General features: G+C 39.7%; 1 protein-coding gene across 1 annotated transcript in view; it reads left to right on the top strand.

The window, feature by feature from the left end:
- COBL (cordon-bleu WH2 repeat protein) overlaps window positions 1–13,586 on the top strand; it is a 164,372-nt gene extending 150,786 nt beyond the window's left edge. Inside the window, exons 12-16 of the mRNA XM_082479883.1 lie at window positions 294–397; window positions 1,629–3,652; window positions 4,283–4,402; window positions 6,525–6,779; window positions 12,282–13,586. Of these exons, the coding sequence (XP_082336009.1) occupies window positions 294–397; window positions 1,629–3,652; window positions 4,283–4,402; window positions 6,525–6,779; window positions 12,282–12,299 (2,521 nt within the window). The 3' untranslated portion in view covers window positions 12,300–13,586. The remainder of the gene's footprint in view (window positions 1–293; window positions 398–1,628; window positions 3,653–4,282; window positions 4,403–6,524; window positions 6,780–12,281) is intronic.
- Window positions 13,587–13,804: the final 218 nt, after the last annotated feature.

The raw sequence follows: 13,804 nt of genomic DNA, 5'->3' as shown, positions 1-13,804 counted from the left end.
AAAAGGCGTACTTCACAGTGTAGCCAGTCCATTTCTTTGCGACAGCCTTTATTAATCCTAATCTTTTGATCACCGGCACACTGAGTATGTTCAGGCAGCACAGAGAGCCTTCCTGGATGTGGATGTGTCAGTGTGGTGGTGTGTGTCTCTAAGGCTGCATATTTTTCATGCACTGGGGAACGGGTTTCAGAACCCCAGTGGAACCAAAGGGGCTAAAATGATAGTGTATTTCAGAGCAACAGTGCCAAGCGAAAAAAAGGGGAGACCCAACCTTTTTCTCCTTTTTCATTTAGCAGGAGAGGTGAAGAAATGGCTTCAGCTAAGCATGAGAATGAGGATATATTCATTGCTGCGCAACTCCAGCAGACTTTGGCTGGCCTGGATGAAGATTTAGAAGGTAGGAAGTGTGTTACCTCTAAAGTACAAAAGAGAGAGGCATAGCAGATTCAAACTGTACTCTGAGACATCTGCACATTTCTCACTGAGATCACTGGAAACAACTTGCAGGTCTGAGGCAGAATGTGGTCCACCCAAAATGGTTGCTCTCCCTTTGCTTCTGGGGCAGCTGCTCTTTATAGATTTGCACTGAATATTTTGCAAGCTGCTTATCGGATTGTCATTGTATTTCAGTGTCTGCTACCAAAAAGAGCTGAACAGCACTTTACGGACACATTTTATGGGCCAAATTTGATGTAATTTCATTGATTTCAGTGAAGCTAAATCAGTTGTGAATTTAGCTCTCTTTAATGAACAACGCCTCTTGATCATAATGAAGTGAAGAAGGAGGGGACATTTTTATACCCGATACCTCCTCTGCATTAGCAGATGTATTTTAAAGTTAAAAATAAAAAAAAAATGAAAAAAAAACAGTAGAAAGAGAGAAAATGTCATATTGTGCTCCTCTTTTACCTACTGTGAATAAAAATATTTCTCTATTAATGTTTTGTCACCAAAATGAATACTTTTCAAAAACTTCCCATCTTTATTTCAGTACTACTGCAATGGACTTGATTCTGATTTAATTTCTGTGAGTTCTATAACACTGCAATTTCTTAGCTTCTGTGTTGTAACCCTTGACTTATACCAACAAATTTGAGAGGAGAGTTAAGCTTCTTGCACAATGAGGCTTCTGGAGTCACTAGTAATGAAGGGTGAGAGGAATGGAGAAAAAGTACAAGTACTGTTTCTTTGTTTGCTTGCTCAAGGAAATCCTTCAGCTGGGCTGTTATTACTAACCAGGTCTGGGAAACATAATTTGGAGTTGCTCGCTGTTTCTCAGAAATGTTTCCCCTTTGGAGTCATGTGGTGAAATGTTTATCACTGAGAAAAGTTAGTCAAAGATAAGGTATGAACAATAGATTAAATTCTGCTTTCAGCTGCATTTGTATGTTTCCCACTGGCTGAAGCAGGAGGACTGCAGGAATATTTGGCTGATCCTAATCAGCAACCAGACAATAAAAAGGACCCAGATCTCTCCTTTTTTGTAATACAGGCATAAATATATTCCTGTTAGTTTTAGTGTAACTAAAATATCTGATCTGCTTAAGCTCGTACTGGCTGTTTGTGTAATTTAAAGTCATATTGCCTAAATACTGCCTATATGTAATGTTGTATGTGTTATTTTGCAGCAGCCGATGGTGTAAGTAACTCTGACTCTGAGTACATCAATGAAGTGTTGAGCCCACATATAAGGAAAGTTGAGGCTGCCGAAGATGTTACCATTTCTGTTCCAGTAACAGTCATAGATGACGCTCCAGAAGTTAGCACCTTTAACTCAGCTGGAAATCAAGAGACAGAGACAAGGATTTCACGAAATATCTCAGCTGACTCTGTTAATACAGGAAACTTTACAAACAAAAACAACAACGCGGGTTCCTTTGATAAGGGACACACAGATGGTGGAGCTGTATGCATAACCAGGGACCTAATACATGAGGAACCATCTGAAAATGAATTCAGTCACTTGCCTGTGGAACAGAGGAGAGATATGTTTGAATCTCTCACATCCTCCTCCGAAAAAAGAAGTGAAAAGAACTTAAGACTGGACCAACCCCCCAAACATGGTGTGAGGTCTGAGGAATGTAAATTTAAGCTGATTCCATCTCACGCCAAGGCCACAGCTGAAATCAGTACAGCAAAAGAGAAGATAAATCCGTTTAATGAATGTAGCAACAGGGAAAGACCTCTGAAAAAAAGTAAATCAGAATTAGAAATCAAATGGCCACCAGCAAAAAAAATTGAAGTAGAAGAAGTCCCATCAACACCCACATGGTGTCATCGTGCCCAGAATTCAGGAACAAACTATGAACCTAAAATAGGTTTGACAACCTTCAAAGTTGTTCCTCCCAAACCTGAAGTAAAACAGTTTGATAGAGGAGTTTCACTCTCCAGCAGTGCCATTAAGATAGATGAACTAGGCAACCTTATAGGCCCAAACACTGGTGTCAGTAAGCACATACCAGGTACATCTACTGATGAAAGTGAGGAAATTCGTCTTGGAAAAGTGAAGGCATTCTGGAGGTCAAGTTCTATGGAAAAGCAAAGTGATGACTCTGCTGAGCATCTTACCAAAAAGTCAGCAGTCACCACAAACTCTAAGCCCTTTACTATAAAACATGAACACAAAACTGTATGTCTTGCAGCTCCAAAACCTGTAGCACCACAAAGTGTTACTACCCTGGTAGCTGAAAGACAGTCTGAGAATGAAAAGACCAAACCGCCTCTTCCAGTTACACAGTCTCAGGTAACACCATTAGTGGCCCCAACCATTAATAAGGACAAGCTGGAGCTTCCATTTGTAAAGCCACATAGGAGAACTTCAAGTCAATATGTTGCCTCTGCCATTGCAAGGCACATCAACGTAACTACCTTTAAGTCTGACTCTATGGAATACCTTGAGAAAGATGAAAATAAGCAAGGGGCAGGAGAGGTTAAAACTGAAGCAGAAGTTTCACCAAAAAGATGTATTATTGTGGCCAAATACAGCCCTGTGGAAACAGAATCAGCAGAAACAAGAGAAACACTTTCAAGTGTTTTTAGTTGCAGTCAAAAAGCATCCCACAGGTTTACATCTGGTGATAATTCTGGTGTGGAAAACAAAGCAGTTAACATCAGGGCACCAAATCAAGCAACTCCTCTGAGTTTCTATAAAAAGAATGCCAGTGTCCCACTTACTAAATCCTCTTCAAAGGATAACAACAGTGCAGAAGATGATCATGGTTTAAACAGCAAACAAAGTATAACAGAGAAAAAGACGCGTCTGTTGTTTGACCAGAAATGTGAGACTTTGAGCCCTACTAATTCAGCCTCATCTCTCAAGTCTCCTGATCTCCAAAGAGTCCCATCCTCTTCCAGCTCGTCTTTGCGAGTCACTAAATGGCCTCCTGCTAACGGTGTACAAGTTAGTTCACTTAAAGCTTCACCCGAGCTAAATGGTGCAGCAGCAAATGCGGAGTCAGAACAGGAGGAGAAACCTGATGAGTCGGATATTAATGCTATCAGTGAACTGGATGTTAACGTGCAGACCAATATCTTTGGACCAAAGAAGAAGTTCAAACCTGTCATCCAAAAACCAATTCCAAAAGACACATCACTGCACAGTGCCCTAATGGAAGCCATTCAAACAGGAGGGGGAAAGGAGAAACTCAGAAAGGTAAAGTGGAGACTTATTTTTAGCCTGTTCAGACTGCAGAGCCCTGTATTCACCTGGTCAGACACCAGAGGTTTTATAACTGGGACAGGTGCTGGTGAGCTGGAGTACACAAGGCATTTGAAAAATGTATAATGGGAAAATAGAGACCAAGCCACTGCTTATTCTGCACATCCTGTGTATTATGCAACGCCATTTCTGCTGCACTAGCCAAAAGAGGCAGAGGGTGCAGAGGTGCACCGTAAAGGACAGATAATTGAGGTTGGCCCAAGAGCTGAACCCAGATTTCAGTGTGTTACGTAAAAACAGGAACACACAGCATGAAGAAAACTTCTAAATACCTACAATGAAAGAAAACTGTATTTTGTATTAGTAGGTGATACTAGTTTGCCACTGACTTCATGCTCAGGAGATATGAAACTGCATCTGTAAGTACAGCAGTACTATCTACACGTATCCTCACCGTTCAGTGAGAGTAAGGGTTGTAAAAGCAGGCCTGACAGAAGACAGACTGATTAGTCTCCATAGCTTGCATCCTGGTACAAGTGCCAAAAGTATTTTTAATAGTGTTTCCAAACAATCTCTAAGTAAATATCTAATAACAATGTGAGGTTTATTCTTTTCATATTCTAGGTTTCAAACAGTGCACTAAATGGCAATCACAGGAAACCCTCATATGCTGAGCCAGAGAATGAGCGCTCAGCCCTGCTAGCAGCAATTAGAGGCCACAGTGGCACCTCAAAGCTGAAAAAGGTAAGAAATCAAGATGGTAAATGATCTTTTAAGTGCAGTATGTTCCTACTGGGTGTTTTGAATAAACCCAGGTATGCCACAAACTAAATGTGCTGAAAAGAGAAAAGTTGAAGGGGAAATAATATGCCACAAGACCAGATCTGACTTACAGACAGCATGGTGGGTCTGATCCTATCCTCTGCTATAAAACTTAACACTCTTTCAAATGGTAGGCTTTTAGCTGAGAAAGAAGCACATAGAAATCCAATCGAATTACAGGGAGTGTACATAAAAGACATCAAATGTTCATAATTTTCACAGTTTGGGGGCGGGGGGAGTGTACTTTAGGAATATGTAGTTAGTTAATATATTTGCATTACCTACTGTATGCTTCCAATCTGAGTTATGAAAACACACTAGGGCTTCTTCATGCATGCTGTTTATCTTTTAACATGAGCTGATGCATGGAAGTGGTGTGCACGTAACTGATGTTGATGGAACATCAGCTTTCACCACAGCAGGATGATTCCTTTTGTCTGAAAGATTTATGTAATCGTTAAAGCATCTCTTATTTCTAATAGCCAAAACCTGCATTGTTCTAGCCTTAGTTTTCACTCAGTTCACTAATCCAGCCAAGGATGTGTATTTGGCAAGGAGGTTCCCTATTCTCTCGTGCAATGACTCAGTCCATTAGCATATATCCAGATAGCTGGCATTAGAAAGAATCTCTTGCCTGTGTTAGGCAATTACGTTGTCCCTTAAATGTCTTACTGCCCTTGTGGCAGGTAGGACAGAGCTTCCTCTGAGCCTGACATCAGGACATGCAAGGCAACAGCCATCTTCACACATACTTAACTGCATTCTGCATTCATTGGGAATAACTGTAAATTTGTGTAAAAGAGACTCTGACAATGAAGTGGTGCTGTCACATCATGAGACTTTTTGGACTACTTTCCTCCAGCAGAGCAGCTTTTGCCATCATTTTAAAGGAAGTTGCTTAGAAACTTCTTTTTCACAACATGTTACCTGTGCTAGTTAAAGCACCGTGTTTGTATGTGTACAGGGCAAGATACAGATGTGCTATGATGAAAGGGCTGTCCCTTTCAGATTATCTCAAATGTTTGTGTTTTGTCTGACATGATGTTATTCCCATATATTTTGTGTGTGTGTGTGTGTGTACAGTGAAAGAACAGAATATAGGAGTTCTCTGAATGTGGATTATTTAATGGGAGATGAATCCTTTCATTTTTCACTAGACAAGTTTTGTACCTCAGTTTCTCTGAAAAAGGAATGCTAATGTATCTGCTTGAAAACCTCCCGTTTGGCACATGACACTGAATTTTTTAATAATCACCAAATCATTGTAATTACTAACAATTTATCATCATTATTACTAGTAATGTTGTTAACAGCAAAAATATTTGTTGAGACAGTTGACAGAAAAGCTGGCTTAGGCTGAAAGATTGCCTTTTTCTCCTGCATTCACTTAAAGTAGAATGAGTTTCCAAGCTGGTAATTCGTGCAGAAATTGTAGTTTCATAAATTCCACAGAAACATATTTGGAAGAGCAATCAATTGATTTCGTTCTCAGTGCTTTCATGTAGTTCTGTCTGGTCGTATTTTATTTTACTTTATTTTAGTATGGCTAGAAACTCTAGGTTTAACAGCATTTTTTCCAATGAATGTATGTCTGAGAGCTCAGATCTGGAAGAGCCTCCCTGCCATCTGAGATTATTTCTGTGCAGCCCAGGCTGCAAAAAGTAACAAGATTCCTGGGTGGCTACAGCAGCCTTAATATATCCTCCTGATTCCAAAACCCTTGTGGTCTTTTCCAAATGAATACCGAGTCTTCTCTTACCTCACGTGCCAAGAAGAGTTACAGGATGCTGGAGCTCACAGTAAATAAAGAATGAGTTTCTGAGACAGAGTCAATGCCAAATCCTTGATGCTGGTAATCAGCCCAGTTGAGTGATGTGAGTGAGTAGTAACAGATGTTCAACCCCGTGAGCAAATAAAAGTTCTACGTGTTTTACATCATTCAAGCAAAGTGAAATTGGGGTTCTGAAAGTGCATCGAATGTCAAATAATTACAGTTTAGTCATGCTTGATATTAATTACCTCCTGTCAACTGCATCATGAACAGATCTCCTCATTGGCCTCTGAAGAGCTGCAGAGTTTTAGGAATGCAGAACTGTCCTTGCAGAAGGCAGAAGACCCTCAGGAAGAGCAGCTTTGTATCCCACCTGCCCCTGCCCAACCGCCACCACCACCACCTCCCACTCAGCTGTCAGCAGCAGCTCCTAAATCCTCTGCCACGGCTACAGGTAACGCTGGGGATGCAAGGCAAGCCCTAATGGAGGCCATTCGCTCTGGTGCTGGAGCAGCAAAGTTAAAAAAGGTAAATGTACTTTTTCATTTTATTGTGGATGAAACAACCTAGGCTTGCTGTGCTTTGAGGCCCATTTATAAGCTGTTCTAACCACACATTTCTTTCTTCCATCAGAAGAAGGTACATGGGCTGTTTTCTCTAATTGAATCAAAGATCAGGAGTGTATTTCAAACCTTTGAACAGCTATTAAAACATACTATTAAGACTAAAACATGCCTGTGCATGTATGCCACCTTATACATAGTCAATACTTTTTTTTATTATTAAGAGAACATGAAGAGCACGAATGTAATTTCAGAAAGCATTTTCGTGCCCTTTTCATTCTTGTGAATCTGAGATAATACAGGATGTTTTTTAGACACGGTGAACTTAAGAAAGATCAGATATGAGACCCTGAAGCAAATTTAGTGATACGTATTCTCTCCTAGTTTCAGTAGTGTGTCCTAGACCTTGATTCCCAACACTCACATCTTGATTGCATGTGCTGAGAGCTGTCACTAAAACTGTGGGGTCGTTTTAATATCTGTCTGAACTTTATTCATTGGATGATGTGTGTTTCTCTTCTGTGGTCAGTTATGTGTCAGTCAACTCCCAAATGGCTAAATGCTTAATTGCTTAGGGGTGATCTTTGGAGTAAGTTCACTTATCTCTTTGATCAAAATTTGTTCTTCCTAACATTGAGTTACACTTCATTTTTTGGTAAAGGGAAGTAGCTCAATTTCCTTAGTGGAGTCATCCCAATATTACATTGCAGTATCCAAGAACAGACTTTGATCCAAGGACTTTAGGGAATGTGCAAAAGCAGATGTAGTTTTCCCAACACATGATTTAGCTAATGCCAACCATAAATGTGTAAATAGGCTTTAACCTTGCTTACTTCTCTTCAAAATAATTCAAAAAAATATGATCAAATTTTAACATTAAAAAGTAGCCCCAAAATCTTGTTTCTGATAAACCAGAAATTCCACAGAATAACACAAATGGCACAAACAAATCAGTGTTTCAGGGAACTTTACATCAGCATGAAAACAGAAATCTGGATGTGCGGCTATTTTGCATGTGAAAAATTGCATCTATATTATGCATGCTATTATGAGGAGTGGCTGAGGTCTCTTGGTTTGTTCAGCTTAGGGAGGCTGAGGGGTGATGTCATCACAGTCTACAACTTCCTCAAGGAGGGGGAGGTGCTGATCTCCTCTCTCTGGTGACCAGCGATAGGACATGAGGAAATGGAATGAAGCTGTGTCAGGGGAAGTTCAGGTTGGACATCAGGAAAAGGTTCTTCACTGAGAGGGTGGTCGGTCACTGGAACAGGCTCCCCAGGGAAGTGGTCGTGGCACCAAGCCTGTCAGAGTTCAGGCAGCATCTGGGCGACGCTCTTAGTCATGTGGTTTAGTTTTAGGTAGTCCTGCGAGGAACAGGGAGTTGGACTAGATGATCCTTATGGATCCCTTCCGACTTGAGATGTTCTGTGATTCTAAGACTAAAAATTACGAAGAAATAATACTCCAGATCAGGCCTTTACTTCCCTATTTCACCAATTTACAGAAAAAATAGGATTTGGACGTTCAAGAATACTTCATGCAGTTATTTTCCAGATCTTTCCAAATTCCTTGTTCTTCTAACTAGATTACTCTTGGAGAAGTCTCTGAGGGGACCCATAGCTCTACTCATTAAAACAAGTCTTTATCATATCCTTGGGGATTTATTTCAAAACAGTTGGATAGCCAGTGCAGGCCATGAAAGCAAGCTGGGTATACTGATGTATTCTGCTAAATACTGTGCCTGGTCTTCTTTCATTTTCAAGTCAGAGTCATTTTGGGGAGTTTTGACATTGAAATGACAGAAGAGTACATCTCTTATTATATAGGTCTTTTATGAAGATAAAAGAGAGCAGTGTTTTGTCCAAGACAGAACAGAGTATGATTTTCTTATTACTGTGCTGTCTTTTCAGATATTGGATATGCAAGCTAAGTCTTGTATATGCCAAAGACATCGTATCACTCTGACATCTGAGATCTCATGCCCTTGATAACTAATAAAAGTAAAAATGTTGTCAGATTTCTCAAAGACTTTCTATCCAGTGCATATTAATATCTTCTAGCTCGCTGCGTTAAATGAGAGCTGAATTATGGTCCTTCCCTGCAGCTGGACAACTTGTGACGGCAAAAGTTGACTCTGTAGAGGAGAATACATGATAGCTGCGTATCAGGGTGTTGTTCCTTTACAGATGAAGAACATGTCTCCAAGGAACACTGAGTTTTTTGTCAGCAGTGGCTGGCACTTGGTTTTGTGCCAGGGCTGAAGCAAACTTTTTTTTTTTTGCTTCCTCTGTCAAAGATCTATGATGTCGTGATTTGGAGATGTGAGCACAGCCATTTTTGGGTTCGCTTTCTAGAAGACGTTGGTTGCAGCAACTAAGACAGCAGAGTAGGTAGTTCAGCTCAGTAATTGCATCTGTTTCTTTTCCACTGTCTTCTCAAATTTTTCTGGAACGAAGGCTTCTGATGGTGAAGTCATTGATTTAGCTAACATTGTGTAGAACTGGGAAGAATCTGCATTGCTTAGTTATGTAGGACTCAGTTTGTGCTTATTTATGAGGGGTTATTTGCAGTGGAAGTAGATCAAACAGGGCTGTCAGGGGAACGAAATGTAAAAAGCAACCAATTGCCTAGATAAGGAACATCCCAACAAACATCTGAGCTCTGTTAATATCTGTGAAAAGGCAACTCCTCCACTCCACCCCAGATTATACAGCTGTTTGCTAAAGTCATGAACTTTAAGGTTAAAAGATCCACTGTGCAGGAAGGGAGGAGAGAAGGGGAGAGAAATTGCTGCAGGCTGACCTTGCCTTGCTGAGAGTCAGGGTCTGCACCACACAGGCTGTAATTGGGTCGGCCAAAACAAACCAGAGCAAAAATAGGTACTTGAGGGAAATGCCAAGTATAGGTAAGACAGTACGTGCATAGGTCTCCTGGCTGTTCTTTAATCCATTTCTTGGAGTACTGTGCCTGCTTTGGCAAATAAATCATACTTTGTTTTGAAGAAACGGCTTCTGTTTCATTGCACACTATTGCTGTCCACAGACTCCCGAAGGAAAATTCTTGTGGGCGCCAAGCCCAGTTGGGCCTGCTCAGTGAAATGGTTCATCCCCAGTGCAGTGCAGTTCAGAGACCTGCCAGAAAGTGGTTAGACTACAGATCCTACCCAAAGGGAATGGAGATGCAGATGTGTTACTGGAAAGGGATGAACATACCAAACTGGAAAAGACCTGACAATGTGCAGGAAGTAACCTTTTTCTTCAGTTTTCAAAATGGTCTATCCAGGAACTTGGCAGGTGTTTAACACATCCAGAGTATAACAGCAAGTCAGGGAGATGGCATCACATAAAGCCACCAACCCAGGATGGCTGACCTAGTGTCTTTGGTGGTAGTTAATTGACTTGAGAAATGAATGTGTCTCACTAGCGAGGAGCCTGCATCCCAGCGGTGCAGTCTGCCTCCTGTACAAAGGAGAATCAGTTGATCTAGAAAATAAACAGCTGATCTGAGACCAAATTTTGGCTAATTCTGGTGAGCAAAACTCAGGTCATAGAGCTGTACCATTTGAGCTTCTGGTGTTCAAAGTGAACTAGTGTTTTCCTTAAATTGTATCAAGCAACTATTGTTGGCATTTCACATACTTTAGATCTTTATGTTTAGTTTTTAAACTTTTTATTTCTGTCTTAGAGAACGCAAAATAACCTAGCTGGATTTCACAATTTCTTTATATCATTGCATGTGCGTTTTTGTGTCTGTGTAACTTGCCTTGGGATTTACCATGATTATCTGTGGAAAAAAACATAACTACACATGCAAATAACCCGTTAGATGTCTAGCTGTAGGTATAGTTGCAGCACAAGCCCATGCAGGATTGAAAATCTTACCCAACAAAGAGAAGCTATAAAAGTTGCCTTTGCGTATATGCTGTCTGCTCATCTTAGGTAGATTTGTACCCAGGGATTTGGTAGAAATATTGCAGGGGAATATTGCAGGGGAATGCACAAGGTGGAGAAGCCAAGTTGTATATCTGAAGAACAGGCTTTTGCTCATGGTAAAATTTCTTTAGACCACTTTAATGGTACGTGCAAGAGCGATTCTACAGATTTCACGTGTTTTCCGATAAAGATTGGAGCTGTATCTAAAGCAGCCTTTACTATGTACTTGATGCGATTTTAAAAATTAATTTGGCCCTTTCACAGTATCCACAAGTGTTCATGCCAGTGTTCGGCATCGGCATTTAGTCACATGAACTTTTGATACGTGCAATGTATCATTCTGTTGGCAATCGAAGGAGCTGGGTAAGGTAATTACTGCACCCATTACAATGAGTCCCTGGTGTATGCTGGGATAATTTGAAGTCAGTTGCCAACAAGCAATGCACCGATCTGAGTTATGGCACATTGAGCGTCTTCTGGGAAGCATGGCCTAATTCCATACCTTTATGTCAAGCAGTGGACTATTCTTCTCACATAATCAGAGATATATAGTTGTGAATGAAGAAATGCTGTTTCTTATCATCAGTGTCTGTGGGTGCAATGACAGAGGTTACAGACTCAAAGCCACAGTTGATGTTGGCATTGGTATGCTGGAAATGGGGCAGGAGGCCCCACTAAAAGGTTGGCTGAGCTTGATATACAGGTAGTCAAATGAGCCTATAAAGTGATTCTAGTTCCCATGCACAGTGAGAGGCAGTCGTTTGCATGCTGTTACTCTATTTGAATTGAAAGATAATTTAATTTGAACTCTTCACCTTGCTAATAATTTGTACTGTGACCTATTTTTGTGCCCAAGAATAAAGCTTCTGCCATGGATACTAAGACCAAAAAGGAAGGTTTAAACTTCATCACATAGATTATTCCTGTTCAGCTTTTGTGAGGACTTTAATGTACATCTCTCTGATAGAATCAAAGCTCAGTAACTTTGATTTTGGAAGGGCACCATAGCATGCTTATTTAAAATTAAGCATATGCTTAGATGACCTGAAGACTAGGAAGGAAGATGAGCATTTGTGTTTTGATTTTGAAGTGTTTTCCTGAATCAAAGCCTTTGGGAGTTTCCTTCATTCAATCAGGAAGCAAAGTACCCATCAATTGGTTTTTTTGACCAGTGACAGCTAACCGAAACTGAACAGATTTTGAGTGTCAGATATTGCATAATTGCAGCCTGGGTTTCAGTTCATTCCACAAAATGAAGTTCACAGAAAAAGACATCACCTATGTTCCAGTAGTCATGTAATTGTAACCTTAATACCTCAGGATGTATGAGGTATGGGGTTTTTAGGGAAGGGTAACACCTTTCATTAGACCAACTGATACAGCTAGAAAAAAGCAGATAAGCTTTAAGTAGTCTCAAGGAGCTGATGAAGAGAACAAGCTTGAGAACAGCCCCACAGGAGAGTGTTTGGTTAACAGTGTCAACAGTTGGAGGTTTAAAAATATCTTGAATGATCATGTGCTTTTCTTTGTTATAGGTCCCTCTGCTCGTTTGAATCATGTATAAAGAACAGGTAATTGGAAAATCTAACCCCGTATGCACCCATAATCATCATTCAAGGTCTGAAGTGGCAAAAAAAACATCAAGAAGTTTAGTTTATTCTCTTGTCTACAAGCCAAAATAAGTTGTAGTTAATTTTCTGTGTATTCCTGCATAATGGTTCTAAGGGGAAAATATGTTGCTCTGCTGTAAAGCTTCTGTGCCAAGGAATTGTGTTTTGCCTCTGAATATTTAAGGTTGCCAATAAACTATTCTTGTTGGCAGGTTAATAGGAATATAAACACTGTGCAGTCCTGTGTTAATACTTAATTGTGTTTCTGGGCAAAATTAAAAGACTTTGCTAGCTATCTGAAAAGTAATACTCATTTCAAGTTGTTAAAAATATGTAACTATTTCAAACTATTTACTTGCTTCTTATTTGATTTGGAAAAGGGCTGCAAGTGATTAGGGTGAAAACCAGAATAAAGATCTATAAAAAACAATCACAAGAGAAAAGTTAGGTACATTATGAAGGACCTAAATTGTCATATGCTGGAATCATTGGATGAACTTCATATCTCTGGTGGAGCTCTGAGAAAGCAGGCAGTCAAAAATGAGCGTGAGACAGTGTCTATTGAAAAGTTACTTACGGGATATGACGTATAGAATGCTAATACGCAGAGATATACTGAACCCTAATAACATTCATGGCACTTTAAAAATACTGAGACACCTTAAAGGATCTCTATTTGCAACAGACTGTGAAGGTTATAAATAAGATTCAGAATATTGCATAGAGGTCAGAGATTTAGAATTCATTCCTGCACTGCAAAATGAAGTGAAGCTGGTTTATATCAGTACCCAGGACTTGTGTCGTCTCTTGTTCAGGTCATGCATAAGTTGGCCCTTTGTTTCTAATTCGTATGGCTGTTGTATGTTGTCTCACGAGTATTTATAGCAACATCTTTTTCAAATGTTAACTACTTTGGTAGTTGTTGTACATATTTTGAAAATATTTCGTTAAATTGATTAACTTAAAAAGGACAAATGAAAATGCTTTTTCACATTTCTTATATTGTAATGAAACTGAAGAAGAGGAAGTTTGTACATTTACGTTTTTATAATCACAGACTAGAGTGGTGGCAGATTCTTTTTTTTTGGAGCTGAAATTTAAAATGTATAGCTATGTAATGTTGAAAGCACGAGAATATTTAGCCATCTGCATTTAATGTGACTGTATATTGTATATTGTAAAATATTGTTGTCTGTTAGTGCCACAAATAAAAGCAAAATCAAAACCTGACGTGGCTTGAAAAACTATTTTTGCCTAACATGTTCTATTTACAGAAAGAAATTAGAACTAGAGATGGACTTAAGCAAACCCGTATGCTGTGTTTGATATCTCCGGTCTGATATAAAATGTCTCAAGCCAGGAAAGGGCTCACAACTAACAATCTAGGAACACAGTAGAAATCACCAACTAGAATCAAGATGTCAGAGTTACATACATTTTGATAATAA

This window comes from Vanellus vanellus (genome assembly GCF_965231255.1).
Source record: "Vanellus vanellus genome assembly, chromosome: 2".
Taxonomy (NCBI): domain Eukaryota; kingdom Metazoa; phylum Chordata; class Aves; order Charadriiformes; family Charadriidae; genus Vanellus; species Vanellus vanellus.
This window is presented reverse-complemented; position numbering and strand designations above follow the sequence as displayed.